Source organism: Python bivittatus, unplaced genomic scaffold (assembly GCF_059951505.1).
Source record: "Python bivittatus isolate LINGU-HERP-01145 unplaced genomic scaffold, Pbiv_v1 ctg000580_np1212, whole genome shotgun sequence".
NCBI classification, from domain to species: Eukaryota; Metazoa; Chordata; class Lepidosauria; order Squamata; family Pythonidae; genus Python; species Python bivittatus.
Window position 1 is genome coordinate 19,079,618 of NW_028277087.1, and position 15,312 is coordinate 19,094,929.

Consider the following 15,312-nt stretch of genomic DNA (forward strand, 5'->3'; position numbering starts at 1 on the left):
TGAGTGGTCAGGCTTTTTGATAAAGTTGTGTGGGTATCCATTTGGTTGAAAGATATTATATAGGAGGTCTGTTTCCTTTTTTGGAGTTCTGGGTTGCTGCAGTGCATTTGTACTTGTCTGAATAATGTTCTTATACAGCTCTCTTGTAGGACGTTGGGTTGTTACTTTGGTAATGGAGCACTTGGTTAGTGTGGGTTGTTTTTCTATAGGCTTATGTTTCTAATTTGCCATTGTTTCTTCTGCTGAGGATATCCAGGAACAACAGTGTGTTGTTGTTTTCTTCTTCCTTTGTGAATTTTATTCCTTTGAAGATGTCAATTTTTTCATGTGTCTTCTCTAGTTGTTCCTTTTTTATTATGACAAAGGTGTCGTCTACATACCAGATTCATACTTTTGGTTGTATGTGTGGGAGGGCTATAGTTTCTAGATGCTGCATTACAGTCTCTGCTATGAGTCCTGAGAGTGGTGATCCCATGGGTGTTCCTCTGGTTTGTTGGTATATTTGTCCATCAAACTGAAAGTAGGTGGTGAGGCAGAGATTGATGAGGTCCATGATTCTGGTTATTTCAATCTTAGTGTATTTGGCTAGGTTGGGTGAGTTGTGTAGTACTGCTGCCATGGATTCCTTGGCTAGTTCTGGATCTGTGGATGTAAAGAGTGCTGTTATATTGAATGAAACCATAATTTCATCTTCTATTTTTAGGTCTTTTTTTCTGGAGGCACTATAGTGGGGAGTTGATAGAATATTCGCTCCCCTTTATGAGATGTCCAAGCTTTTTTGTAAGTTCTTTGGTTATGTTGTATGTTGTGGTCCCTGGTAACAATACAATTAGACAAAGAAGTATGTCAGGCTTGTGTATTTTTGGGCATCCATAGAAACCTGGGAGGATGGGTCCACTGCTTTTCATCTGCCACTGTTCTTCTTTTGTGATTTGATCTTTCTTGGTTAGGTCATTAAGGGTTCTCTTGATCAGGTTATCTAGTTTCTGTATCAGGTTGGTGTTTACTGGGATGTAGGTTTATTTTTCCTCCAGTAGTTCTTTGGCTTTTTGTATGTATTCTGTTCTGTCCATGATAACCATGGTTCGGCCTTTGTCTGCTGGGAGGATGGTGAAGCATTTTAAAGAAATGCTAGCAAATACGTGCCAAATATGTGGCAAATATATGCCAAATGTTTTAAAGAAATGCTAACAAATGTGTGCCATCTATTATTTATAGGGTGGGTTTTTTTGGTCATTTTTAGTATAATGTCTGTGGGTAAGCATGAAGAGCCAGAGACTTTGATATTGCCAGCTTCTCCTGAGCTGCCTACGTCCCACAGTCCGCTTCCTGCAGAACCTGGGGCTCCATCGCCTTCTGTGGAAACGCCTAGTTCCGGCCCCTCAGAAGAAAGCAGTCCAACCGCCACAGAAACTGAGGCTGCAGACAGGCCAATTTCTGAAGGAGAAGTTCTATACAGCTATGGTCAACTGCTAGCTGCGAAAGGTGATGCTTTTTCTGACTCTTTATTTTTTAAAGAACTCTGTATCCAAGAAAAAAAAGTCCTGACATATATCCTACAATAATGCAATTCCAAAAATAACTTCGTAAAAGTTTTTTGCTGGTTTTATTTTTCTGGAGAATACAATGAGAGGTTTTACATATATAAGAAGACTGGTTTGATACAATTCTGGGTGAATCACTCCAGACTGCAAGGCTTGAGAATATCTTTTACACAATAAAAATGCCACAGCTCTGGAAAATGTTTTTGCAATGTGATGCATTCTCTCTTCCATCCCATAGTTTTTGGGTTAGAATGAAGTAATTGTTTTTGTTTCCCTCATGGATATTGTGTAACCAGATTTGACACGATGCCCTGGTACAGTCACATTTATGAGTCCTAAGAGTCTGCATTACTTGAAGGAAAATGAAGAACCCCTTTCAGATTAAAGGGGAAGAGGATGATGCCAAACCAGTAGCAGATTTGGAAGAGTGATTGTAGCAGACTTGAGCAAAAATAAATTTTGAACCTCGCCTAGAGGGAGTTTTTCCCATCCATCTCAAAAATCTGTTTTCCAGATATATGTGCAGACAAAAATCCAATTGCAACCTGTTCATTTCATAATTGTGTGTTTCTCAACTTTATAGGTTTGGCAGAGGGAGGAGTATCTTTTCCAAACCTCAGTGACAGTTTGGCCAGCACTCTTCATGATGCCCATGAGATGGTAATAAAATCACTTAATAATGAAACAGTGAAACAAGCATGATGTTGTAGTCTAATGGAGTATGTCGTTTAGAGTGTTTCAGTAATTGACAATTTTGTTTAAACAGTAAATGTAGAGTAGGAGATGCATATTGGCTTATAAAATAGAAAAATGATCACACTTTCATCATGGCAACCAGTTTGCTTTCAAACGTGTTAAACTTCCACCACATGATGTCCATTCCTAAATCCAGGTTGATGGGCTAGTAGCAAAATCTCTGGGAAGCCCAAACCAAAAATATGCTTCTTAAGTTGAAATCAGTACTTTATTTACAACAGTAACTAGGTGTTGACACAGTATTTTATTGGCTTTGTGCCCAAAATTTCAGTGTACCTCTCTCTTCTCTGTTCTTGTCATATTTGCCTCCAGTTCCATCGAAAATGTAAAATAGAGACTGACCTTGGTGTGTAATTTGTTTGAGTGGTAATTCCAGTATTGTCTAGAAAGCTGTGATCTTTAGGAAACTATGTCTTCCTATGTTCTTTTAGCTTCCTCCTTTGTGCCATTTTCTTGAAAAGACAAGGACAGTAGGGAAGATGGAAGCAGGCCCAGTATTTGAATATGGGTGATGTTATACAGGTAGTCCTCAGTTAAGATCATTCATTCAGCGATCGTTCAGAGTTACAACCACACTGAACAAGTGGTGATTATGACTGGTCCTCAAAGTTCTGGACATCCTAGCGCCCCCATAGATCGCGAACTGGGCACTTGGTAACCAGCATGCACTTACAATGGTTGCAGCGTCCCATGGTCACATGATCATGATTTGCAACCTTCCCTGCTGGCTTCCCACAAGCAAAGTCAATAGGGAAACATGCAGGGAAGGTCACAAGTTGCTCAGGTAAGTCTCCCCTACCTATGCACCCTCCCTGAGCCTTGCTATGCACACACTGCGCCTCCCTTGCCACTCAAACACCTCTCCCACCCAGTAGCATCCACACCAAGTCCACTACACTCACGCCGCACCTCCCCCACCACTCATGCGCCCTCTTCCACCCAGCAGCAGCCACTTATACCTGTCTGCCAGCCTGCTTGTGAGCTGCCTGGAACTTGCAACTTCCTGCCAGCTTACCCATTGACTTTGTTTGTTGGAAGCCAGCAAGAAGTTGCAAAGAGGTGCTTGCTTAACAACCCACAATCCTTGCTTGGCAATGGGGACTGCAGGGATTGCCATTGCTAAGCAATGCAATCGCATGACATTGTGCTTTACAACTGCATTGCTTAGCAATGGAAATTCCGGTCCCAGTTGCCGTCATAACTCGAGGACTACCTGTATAACTGTTGACCATAATCCAGGTTGGTCCATGTGCTGCCAGTTTCTAGTCACTTCTAGTTATTGGGTAAATGAGTGGATTTAGCTCAGTGATAGGACCAATAAGGTGTATGCAAAATAAAATCCAGATTTAATTAGCAGCATCTCCAACTCAAAGACTATTGGGTAGCAAGGATGGCAAAGATTGAATCAACTATGCCCAATCTGATATCTCCAAATTAACTGGAATTGCAACTCCCAGCCTCTGACTGTATAAACTGAGAATTCTGGAAATTGCAGTCCAAATATAGATGGAGGGTAGAAGATTGGGGAAGGTTTTCCAAGAATGTTATGTTTATTATTTATTTATTTTATTCAACTTGGACACAGCCTGACTCCAACATATACATATAGATATGCATACATGTATATATCATGTTGTAATAAGGCTTCAGTGCCTTTCCTGATAAGTGTTTTAATGCTCCAGTTTCTTTAAGATGTTATTTCATTTTGAGAGCCCAGATTGTCAGAAATGTGGTTAACCTTTTATGAGTAGCTTTGGGGAGAAAAAAAAACCCATTGTATCTTTTAGGATTACGATCCTCCCAGTGAGGGGCAGGTGATACGGAGACCTCACAGAGGACCCCACAGGGACCCAGTCCTTTCTTTCTTTTCAAAACTAAATCAAGCACCGCTTGCTTTGCATGAAGAGATTCGCCACTCAGAGGTACCACTTATTTCTAATTCTGTTATAATAGGAGTGGGCAACTTTTTTCTGTTGAAGGCCACATTCCCTTACCATGATCTGTGGAGACTTATTGGTGGTGGAGCTGAAGCAAACAGTGGACAGGAATAGATTTCAGGTGAATGGGGTATCTATTCTCTTACAAAACCATCTCATTTGTAATTAAATTGAGGACTGCATGACATTAGCCAGAGAGCTGCAGACCACCCACCTCTGTTGTGTGGGTTGTTTCATAGCAAGGAGGGCACAGCCTTTTCTGGACTGATGGCTAAGCTTAGCTTTTGAGTGACTTGCTGGAGGTAAGCTCTAAAACACAAGGGCTTGATGGGCTAGTTCCAAACTAAATTTGATTTCATTTTATTTACCTGTAGTGTTAGTAACAATTAAATAGTTAATATGACTATGTAAAATTGTCTATCATTACAACTTTTGAAAGTCTCCAAGCACTACACCCAAAACTTTTAAGAGTTGTATACATCCTGGTGCATTTATCTTACAGAAAAGGTTTCTTGTGATTCTAGTACAAGATGTCATATTTTTGAAGTTATTCTTGGGCAACATTTTATTATGCTTGTCTCTTTTATGGAGAATATATGAATCTCAAGGCTCAAGAGCATCTTTGTCCTTTTTTTCCCCCTTGCTTCCTTCTTTTCTTCTTTAAAAAAAACTGCCCAGAGTAGGCAGCATAAATAATAATAATAATAATAATAATAATAAATAAAAAAAGAGCTCCTATGCATGCTTATGAGTAACTTGAGAATTCTTCTATTCCATCTTTTTTGTAAACAACAGCGACTTCTCTTGTGTCACTTAAGACAGATTCCTTTTCACAAAAAGAAAAGAAAAGGGAATAAAGGTAAATTTATGTTCTCCTCCCTCCAATCAGAATTCAGGGTTGTTTTTAATGAATAAAAAATAAAGGAAAGGAAAGCTGACCTCCCCTCCCTCCCATTCAATTTGAATTCTCCTCCCCCTTCCTTTCTTTGACTCCATTTCAGTGTCCTCTCTCCCTGCCTTCACAAGTGAGAGCCACTTCAAAGTGGAGCAGACATTTGACCCAGCATTAGGAGTAGTAGCTCCTCTTGCTTACACCTCTCTCTCTCTCTTTTTCTTTAGGATACTGACAACAGTGCTGGAGAACTTAGCGAGGGTCAAAGACCAAGGCTGACAGAAGCTGCAGAGAATATTTTAATGGGACATTCTGTTCACATGGGCCAGGCTACCAGCCAGGTTTCTAAAGAATTAACTCAACAGATGCGATCACCTGGATGGTGTAACAAAGTTGCAGGTATTAGTTCATATAAATTATTACATAGTATTCAAATAGATCATAGTATAGCTTGAAAAAGTTATTACCAGTTTGCAACATAAAACCATGGGTTTAAAACATCTGGGAAGGTTACTTCTTAATTTTGTATGCTTGGAGACAGGTAAAACCTAATGCCACAAGGTATGCTAATTGATATTTAAATTATGTAGGGATCATGTAGATTAAGAACATTAAAAAAATGTAGCTTCTGTGGCTCAGATTTGCTGGCTTTTAGAGAGTGAGACAGAATGTTCATGTTCAGACTGGTATACATTACTCTTTGGAATTTGGAGCTGCTATTGCAGCATATTTCTTAAGATAGGCTCCATGGTTTAAATCCTGAATTTCTGTTACCAATCAAGCAAGAGCTTAGGCAGAGGTCATAGCTCAATGGGGAGAGCCCTTGGAAGGCAACAGGTCCTGTCCTTGGCTGTAAGATAATAGGGCTGAGTAAAACCTTTGCCATGACCTTAGAGCCATAGCCTCATGAAAGGAATCTTGATGAGCAATTCTGTAACAAGCACTTTCCAGTGTCGACATATATGTTTACGTTTAATATTTTCAGGAAGCAAATACTTGAGCTTCTCTGTACAAAGTATTTTCTTGCTTCAAGGGTTCTTGATTTAAAACAGCCAAAGGCAGCACAGTTAAAATAACACACTCAGCACAGAACACATTTTTCCTGGGGAAAAAATGGAACTCTTGATACCTGTAGTTGCAACTTTTCATGCTAATTCTGTAAAAAAATATGAATAATGTGCAGCATGAAGTTATATATCATTCCATCAACAGTTTAGGGTAAGTGCCCATATTTTATTTCAGTCTTGCTGCTTGCACTATAATTTAGAAATATTAACAGTTAAATAGCACATGAGATCATCTGGTTATAAAGATTACATATTTTCAGAATCTGACTTTATGCACAAGTTAAAGAAACACATATTAAATGAGTTTTTTACAATAGGCATTAAGCCTGGATAATTGGAAATAAAAAAGCATGCTAACTGATATGATATAGAATACCTGGTATTAAGCAATTATAACTCTATCAAGATTTCCAATAAAAATCAATATTTGCAGTGGTTAATATCTTAATATAAAAATTCAGCTTAGAGTGAAGTATTTGTTTAGTAATTGCCTCGTTTAGTGATGGTTCGCAGTTATGACAATGATGAAAAAGTAACTAATACCAATCCTCACATTTATGACCTTTGCTGGTCTGTAAAACAAAGGACAGCTGAAGTAAGATCATGATTGTTCACTGCCCAGAGTCACTTGTCTGAGATGGGCAGCTTTAGAAATTGAAATAAATAAATAGCAAGCACAGTCATGGGTTTATTTAGTGACAGCTTCACTTAACGACCAAGTTGCTAGTCTGAATTGTGGTTGCTAAATGAGGACTACCTGTATAATATATTTAACACAGCTGCTGTTGAACTATGGGTAGTCCTTGGGTTACAACTTGGGACCAGAATTTCAATCACCAAGTGAAGCGGTCGTTAAGTAAAACATCATGTGACCACGCTGCTTAATGACAGCAGTTCTGGCAGTCCCAGTTGTGGTCGTTAGGCGAAGACCTCACGCTTCTCCTACCCTGCGCAAATTGCCTCTGCTTCAACTCCCCCCAGCCTATCTCTCCCCCACATCTCTGCCTTTTTGGCTGCCCTGCACTCACGCTGCCTACCCCTGTTGCCACCCCCAGTTGACCTTTGCCATTTTCTTCCTCCTGCTCTGGCCCAGGATCAGCTGCTGGGTGAGGCACAGTCCCGTGATGCACGTGGCAGGGTGGCAGAGCCTCGTCTGATGAAGGGAGCTTGCCAGGCCAGCCATCAAGGAGGCACTGTGATGGAGCCAGTGGAGGAGGCCAGGTGGTAGTGCAGGCAGAGGAGCCCAATCTTCCACTGCCGATGCAAGGAGCAATAGCCTGTAAACCATGTAAATGTGGTTTATCTCTGTGTCTATTGATGGCTAAAACAACACCTCCCGCACAGCCATTGATAGCCATCAATGCACACTTAGAGATCAATAGACACATTGGCCATCAATAGACACTGAAACAGCACCTCCTGCACAGCCATCAGTAGACACATAGAAATCAATAGATTCATCAGCCATCAAAAGACACATAGAGATAAACCACATTTATACACCATTCAAAAGAGACAGTGAAAAAGCTAAGAAGGAAACAAAAAGATCAGAACACATCCTCTCCAGCAACCTATACCCAGATAAGCAGTGATTAACACCAGACAAACAATCAAGCAGAAAACAATACCCTAATCAAGGGACTACCAAGGAGAAAACTACATCCCCACCAACACTGGCAGGGCAAGCTACTGTATATAAACAGGGAGCAAAACCCACACTCACCAGCACTGATGTTGTTACCTAGTTGGGTAATGAAAAGTCTGCAAGCAAACAACCAAGCTCAGAGCACTAAGGATTCCACAGTTGAATTCCAAGCTACATATATTCGCTTCTATTGAAAGGGGTGTCTGTTCAGTGCATATATTCACTACATAGTGACTGGAATTTTGTGGATGCAAAATGCCATCTTACATACGCAGAAAACTCTGATGGGGATTTTAAACATGCTTAACACCATTTTTCCTGCATTAAGCCTGCATCAAATAGTGTTAAATAAGGCTTAAAATAGTGAAGAGATGGTTCACTTAAAATAGTGAACAGATAGTTCACACCAAAGTCTTTTAAACTGAGGTCTGAGAAATCAAAGACTTACTATAAATATCTCATGTATCTGTAAAACTAAGAGAAACAGGAAATATATAATAGATTTAAATGAAGGTTGTCTGATCATCTGAAGTAGAATTGATGAAAATATGCAGGGAAGTGAAAATGTAGGTTTAAGTATGAATGAAAGGACTAAAATTATGTCAATAAGTCTTAATTGGTGTCATTTGTGAATGAAAGTAGGAATTCATAGGTTGGTACAGTGACTGGTGATAATGGCAGAATTAAGAGCGTTTTGGGGGAAATTGTGCAACATTCTAATGACTGCAATCCAGGGAAGATTATTTCCATGAATAACATAAATAAATGAGTGAGAACAAGATGAGACTATGGTAAAGGGCCAGTTTGGTCTAGTGGTTAAGGCATCAGGCTAGAAACCAGGAGACTGAGTTCTAGCCCCACCTTAGGCATGAAAACCAGCTCAATGATTTTGGGCCAGTCACTCACTCAGCCCAACTCACCTCACAGGGTTGTTGTGGGGAAAGTAGGAAGAAAAAGTATCAGGTATATTCACCACCTTGAGTTATTTATAAAAATAATAAAGATGGGATAAAAAATCTTTAAAACATAGTAGAAGTGATTGGGCCATATGGAAACTGAATGAATGACAATAGGATTGTTTGATGAGTATCTGTATAGGAAAAGGTCTGTGTTGCATACATGTTTTAAATATAAATCTATTTATGCATACACATGTCAAAGGAATGAATGTAACTCTGAAAGCATAATTTATTTGTTTATGATGATAGACTGAGAGAATTAGTGAAGGATGAAAGGATGATGAGATGTTTTGAATATGGAACAGATCTATTTTGTTAGTGTCAAGAGTTGGTCTGGTGAAATATGGGCATGAAAGAAAAGGAAAGTAGTGAAGGAAATAAGATTGAAAGTAGGACAACTGTAGGAAGAAAAAGTAAAGACCATGTATGCACTGTTGTGCTATTACAACAATTAAGGTATAATGTGTAATTTAGGGCTAAAATTGCCCCCATTTTGTGTGAGCCAACTCTCCATGAAAACTTTCATTGTGCTTTTCTCCCCATAAGTAAGTATTTTAAAAAGGTAATATTAAGAGATTTATGACTAAACTTTGTTGATGGCAACTTAAACTAGTTTAGGAGTTTCAGTTTCAAAACATTTTCTGGCTGTTGGCAAAATTCCCACCAGTTATTCCAGAAAAATCACGAGCATGCATGTAAAGAAGTACAGTGAGCTATTCTGTTAACATAAGGGTCGTGTTCAAAATACAGTGAGTATATGAAATATTTGCTTCTCTTGTCTGAGAGTAACCTACAATGAACGTAAATAGCAGTGCTTCAGCCATATGATCCCAGGTACAGGAGAGAGCTGTCAACCCATCTTTAATTTACTAGGTGTGCACTAGAAATGGTAAAATGTTTAAATAGAAACTCTGTGTGTTTTAAATAAGTTTTAATCTCTCAGGAGATGTTCTTGGATTTCCTGATGTTACTCATGGGCCAATGAGCATAGCTGAACTTGGTCAACCTGACTCTCTAGTAACATATGGAAACAGCAGAGTGACATCTCAGTTGAATGACTCATTACAGGTAATATGATTGAATATCCATTGCCAATGTATTGGGCTGTTTTAATATTATTTTAAATATAGAGTGCTCCAATGGATGTAGTTGTCCTAATGACCCAAAGCCAAGAAGAGGTGTTCTGGACTTTGCAAAAGCTTATCTGTACATTAGAATGCAACCTCTTCCTACACTTTTTAGAAGATTTCATTAGAAGTAGAATCATATACTTTTTGTGTATTATCCTATTTCATATTGGAAGTGGCTTTGAAGTGTTGTTTCTTTTATCATAATCAAAAAGTGGTGTTTTGTCAAACCAGAACCCACATAGACTGAAGTTGAATTCAGATGTTATAGGTAGTGTTTGTTGGCAGTCTCACTTGCCATGGAGACAGCTGTCTAGATTTTGTTTCTTTGCATGGAATATTTGCATCTCATTTCTCATTACTAATTCAAAAAGTAAATGCACATAATTCACATAAGTAAAGATCCAGCTCAACTTCTTGTCATTTCTTAGTCCCATCTACATAGTTTTTTTTAGTCAGTAAAGGTGGTGAAAAGTCAATATTTCTCCACCTTTATTGCATCCACAGTTAGCCATCCAACAGCCCTGTTTAGAGAGGCCTGGTCCCTCCTGGAATGGGGGAAGCCAGAGGTCCACTTGCAGGATGCTGCGAGGAATACACTAGGCATCTGTCAAATAAAGTGCCTCAGATTCACTTCCACTTGGACTCTGGCATTGAGGCAGTTCTGTGGAGGTGACTGAGGTTCAGTCTGGCTTGGTTATCTGGGATAACCTGTTAGTCCTGAGGAAGTGGATGAGGTCCTTGGAACAGTGAGTGTGGCCACTTATGTATTGGATCCATGGCCCTCCTGCTTAGCTAAGGCTTCCTGAGAGACAAGATGTGGTAGGGCCTGGTGGTGATTAATTCATTCTTGAGGGAGGGTGTAGTTCTGCCTGTACTTCAGAACGCAGTGGTTCACCTTCTCCTCAAGAAGCCATCACTGGACCCAGCTGTGTTGGAAAACTTTCTCCCTGTCTCCAAACTTTCCATTTTAGGGAAGGGTTTTGAGAAAGTGGTCGTGCTTCAGCTTCAGAGAACCCTGGAAGAAGTGGATTGTTTGGACCTCTTTCAGTTGGGTTTCAGACATGGGTATGGGACTGAAAAAGCATTGCACTTGTAGATGATCTTTGGTAGGAGCAGGATGGAGTGGCACATCCATCCTTGCTCTCCTTGACCTCTCATCAGCCTTTGATACCATAGTCGTGGTACTGGCTTCAGGAGCAGGGGGTACAGTGCTGTCCTGGTTCTCCTCCTTCCTCCAGGGTTGGTTCCAATCAGTGTTGATAGGAGGAGAGAGATTTAGACCATGGCCCTTTCTCTGTGGGGTTCCTCAAGGTTCGACACTTTCTCCACTAGCATCTACATGAAGCTGCTGGGTGAGATCATGCAGTGGCACAGAGTGAGGTATCATTAATATGCTGATGATGGCCCTTGGTCAGCCATGTGATGCTGTGAAGGTTCTATCATAGTATCTGGAGGTTGTGGGGGTCTGGATGGGGAGGAAGAGAGATTGCCCAGGTTCTAGACACATATCCACAGACTACAGTTTTCATAAGGAGGTTGGAAATGGAGAAGGAGGAATTGATAGCAGCAAAGGCTGAGCCTGACCCCCAGGTAAAAGCAGAAAGTAAAGAGATTTCCCCTGATGCCTGGCTACAGATTATAAGAACAGTAGGATGAGGCAAGAAAGAGTGGCTTAGGGTGTTAGGCCCTCTGGATTCCAAAGATTTTCTGTCTTAGTTCTGGATGAAGTTGCCCTAACCCAAATAGAACCAGTTCACATTTGGGGGTCTCCTGGACTCACAGCTTGTGTTTGATGAACAGGTTGGAGCCATACTAGGAGGTCTTTTGCACAACTTTATCTTATGTGGCAGTTGTACCCTTTCCTAGAGCAGGAAGCACTGTTCACAGTCACTCGTGTCTCAGTCATGGATTACTGCAATGTGTTCTACATGGGGCTACTCTTAAAAACCATTCAGAAGCTGTTACTGGTCCAGAATACAGCAGCATGGACAGTTAGGGGCACTCCTCAGTACATCCATGTAACACCTCTGCTTTGCAAGCTGCACTGGCTTTCAGCATGCTTTCAGATTCAATTCAAGTGCTAGTTGTTACTTATAAAGCCTTATATGGCATGGCATTGGATTATTTGTGGGACTGCTTCCCTCCAGTTGTTTCTAACGGGAGGTCCAACAGGAGAGACATGTTATGGGTACCACCTAGGGAGACCCAGAAAATGGGCCTTTGGAACACTATTACCCCTGAGATTCAACTTGTCCCAACCCTGCCAATTGTTTGGAAAGCGTTAAAGACTTGGTTATGTTCCCAGGCTTGGGGATCAGTAGGTTGGTTTGTGCCCAAGAGATGTGGCTTTTGTTGTTTTGGGTGTTGTCTTGGCAGCCATTTAGGTGTATATGTGTGTGTAGATAGATATAGATATGTTATGGAACTGGAGTGGCACATATTATTGCCTGTGTTTGTTTTTAAATGCTTTTATATGCTTTCAGCCACTCAGATTCACTGTGGCGAGTTGGGCGACTAAATAAATAAATAAACCATAAGTGCGTGATTTGCAATTAATTTCTTCCAGTATATTTTTTAAACTTCCCAGTTAGCCAACACTCTTAGTGTTTTCTCATTCCCCATCCAATCAGATGTAACCCTGCTTAACTTTTCAAGATTAACCCAATTTAGCTAGATGCTGCCATTGGAATTAATAAAATAAAACTAAAGAATTATCTCAAAGGCTTAGCATAAACAAGGATTTTGCCACTTTTGAAAGGTATCTGATGACAGGAGCATCTCCTAAAGAAGGGCACCTCACTTTATAAGAGCAATTACTAAGAATTACTGTTCTTGGTAGTTGGTATGGGTAGATCCACAAAATGTGACTTCTCATATCCTCTGTCACTCATTTCAGAGTAAAAAGAAAGTCTCTGTGTTCAGAGTGAATGATACAAATCTACAGTCTCATATGCCTCTTTATTCCAGATGGCATGGGTGGCAATCATGGGCTAGGGCTTATTTTATCAGTTCTGTTTTAATTTGTGCTGGAAAGAAAGCTTGGACAAAGATAAATGTGGAGAAATGTGGTTTTTAAAAATTATTTTCCTGAAGTTTGTTTGATTGTAAGTGATCTAGTTAGATGCCATAATCTTAACATGTGTTTCATAACTGATATACAGACAAAGCCCCAAGAGGCATTGCAGCCACTACCAGTGAATTCCAGAGTCATCTGTGTGAAACCAAAATCCAAGATTACACAACAGAAAGGTAAAGTATTCTGTTACTATATTTGAAATCTGATATCCTGGCCCATATTGAACCATCAGATTTGGGAGAAGTGGGTGTTAAGTTTAAAGTAGAAGGCTGAGTATATTTTTGTCACTCTTCTTAACACATTGCTTGAATAGCCAAAAGCAGGTGCTCAAGGTAAGGAGTAGATAAGTGGGTGAAGTGAAGGTCTAATAAGATGCATGGGAACAGGCTAGAGAGTTCCCAGTTCTCTCCACTCTGAACAGGGCTTCCAAGCAATCCAGTTCAGAGAGGGAAAGGTCTTTCTAAGGCGTTAAAGAATGTTGATTTAGAACAACGAAACTCTTATTAAATACTGTGATGTATTTCATATCCGAGAGCTGGTCTGGTGTAGTGGTTAAGGCATCAGGCTAGAAACCGGGGTACTGTGAATTCTAGTCCTGCCTTCGGCATGAAGCCAGCTGGGTGACCTTGGGCCAGTCCCTCTCAGCCCTAGGAAGAAGGCAGTAGCAAACCACTTACAAAACACTTGCCAAGAAACTGCAGGGACTAGTCCAGGCACTTGCCAGGAATCAACACTGACTCAAAAGCACCATCAAAAGAAAGAAAAAAGAAAAATCATATCTACTTATGTATTAGTTTACCTCAATTTTGCAAGCTGTTAAAATTCAGTGGTATAGATATTGAGAGAAATGCTAAGTTGAGGTTGAAAGATAGATTGCAGAACCATGTTTACTAAATCTGTTTTGAGATTCTGAGTAGAATTTTTATTTTTTTCAAAGTTTCCTGAGGAATGTTAATGTAAATGTATCTAGCAGAGTATAGAAAACATATATTTGCACCTTATTATATAGCTATACTTGTCTGAAAACTGGGATTAGCAGTGGTTTCCTTGAATGATCTGTTTTGTAGTAAATCCACATTTGGTGCTGGAGAGCATATGAAACAAATTTTAGCCAATCTGCTTGTATCTGAGTTCTTGACCACAAGATGGCAGTGACCTGTGCTTATAAAGGAGGAAGGGTGGAGATTTCTTTTTCCATGTGTTTATGAAGAGAGCTCCTCTTCTTAAAAAATAGAGAATGACACAGCCAGAAAAATAATTCCTGATGCTAATGTTTGTTTAAGGGATAACTGCTTTGCAATAAATGCCATATAAAATAGAATCTAATTAGACTGAGATGTAACAGGATAACTGGAGATATTTATGATTTTATGGTAAGGTGAAGTCTTGTAACCATAGATCAGTTGGGGATAGTTTCAGATTACAGCCCTTTTCGGCGTAATAATGTGCTGTGTTGGACATGCAGGGGGTTATCCTGAAATTAGTAAGTGATTAAAAATGATTTTACATTCAGACAAGTTATCATGGAAATATGTATTGCATCCTTGATTACTGTTTGAAGGTATATATAGTACTCTAGGATACCAATCTAAATACTAAAACCACTTGAATAAAACTAAATAGAAGCACTAAAATGAATAAAAAGTCAAGAGCTCTTTACAAAGCTGTCACTCCATTGCCATCTTTGAGCCTATATTCAGTGAGCAATATATAGTTGTCTATAAGTTTATAAAGAATGACATACTTCTTGTTTTAATCAAAACGTGTGTGTGTGTGTGTGTATGGATGAAATGTTTGTGTGTGTGTGTGAGAGAGAGAGAGAGAGAGTGAGAGATTTTTTACATTTTTGATGTTACAGATATGGCAGTTGTATTTACTGTAGTGTATTTACCTGAATGGTAAAGTTGAGGAAAACTACTTCAGGTAATAAATCACTTGAGAAATGTATCTTTAAAATGGTCTGAAGATTACCTTACATTCACTGAGAATACAGTAAAAGAAAGAACTTGCTTGCTTGCTTTGCATAACCTTTATTTTTGGGTGGCATAAGATAATCTTTAATTAAGGATCATCTTCCTTTTGGATAAATTTGGCTGTATTTCTAATAAAAATCTTTTGTATATACTTTAAAAATACATCTTCACATGGAAAATCAAAATTCAATAACTATATGTGTGTGAGTGTATGTGTATGAAATATAGCTCTGTGTGTGTGTGTGTATGAGTGTGTATTTTTCCCCATATATGTATATGTGTGTGTGAGAGAGAAATATAGGGGGGGTGTATGTATATTTACAAACTATATTT

General features: G+C 39.5%; 1 protein-coding gene across 5 annotated transcripts in view; it reads left to right on the plus strand.

Moving 5' to 3' along the window:
• The window catches only part of KIAA0586 (KIAA0586 ortholog), an 82,428-nt gene that overhangs the window by 44,141 nt on the left and 22,975 nt on the right, over positions 1-15,312 (plus strand). For 4 of the 5 annotated variants that reach the window (XM_025177698.2, XM_007422450.4, XM_088149704.1 and 1 more), the window contains exons 27-32: positions 1,244-1,485; positions 2,128-2,204; positions 4,088-4,222; positions 5,357-5,528; positions 9,744-9,868; positions 13,092-13,179. In XM_025177698.2, the coding sequence (XP_025033466.2) occupies positions 1,244-1,485; positions 2,128-2,204; positions 4,088-4,222; positions 5,357-5,528; positions 9,744-9,868; positions 13,092-13,179 (839 nt within the window). Of the gene's footprint in view, positions 1-1,243; positions 1,486-2,127; positions 2,205-4,087; positions 4,223-4,253; positions 4,359-5,356; positions 5,529-9,743; positions 9,869-13,091; positions 13,180-15,312 lie in introns of those variants that run through there. The other variant, XR_015797662.1, reaches the window with a different exon arrangement.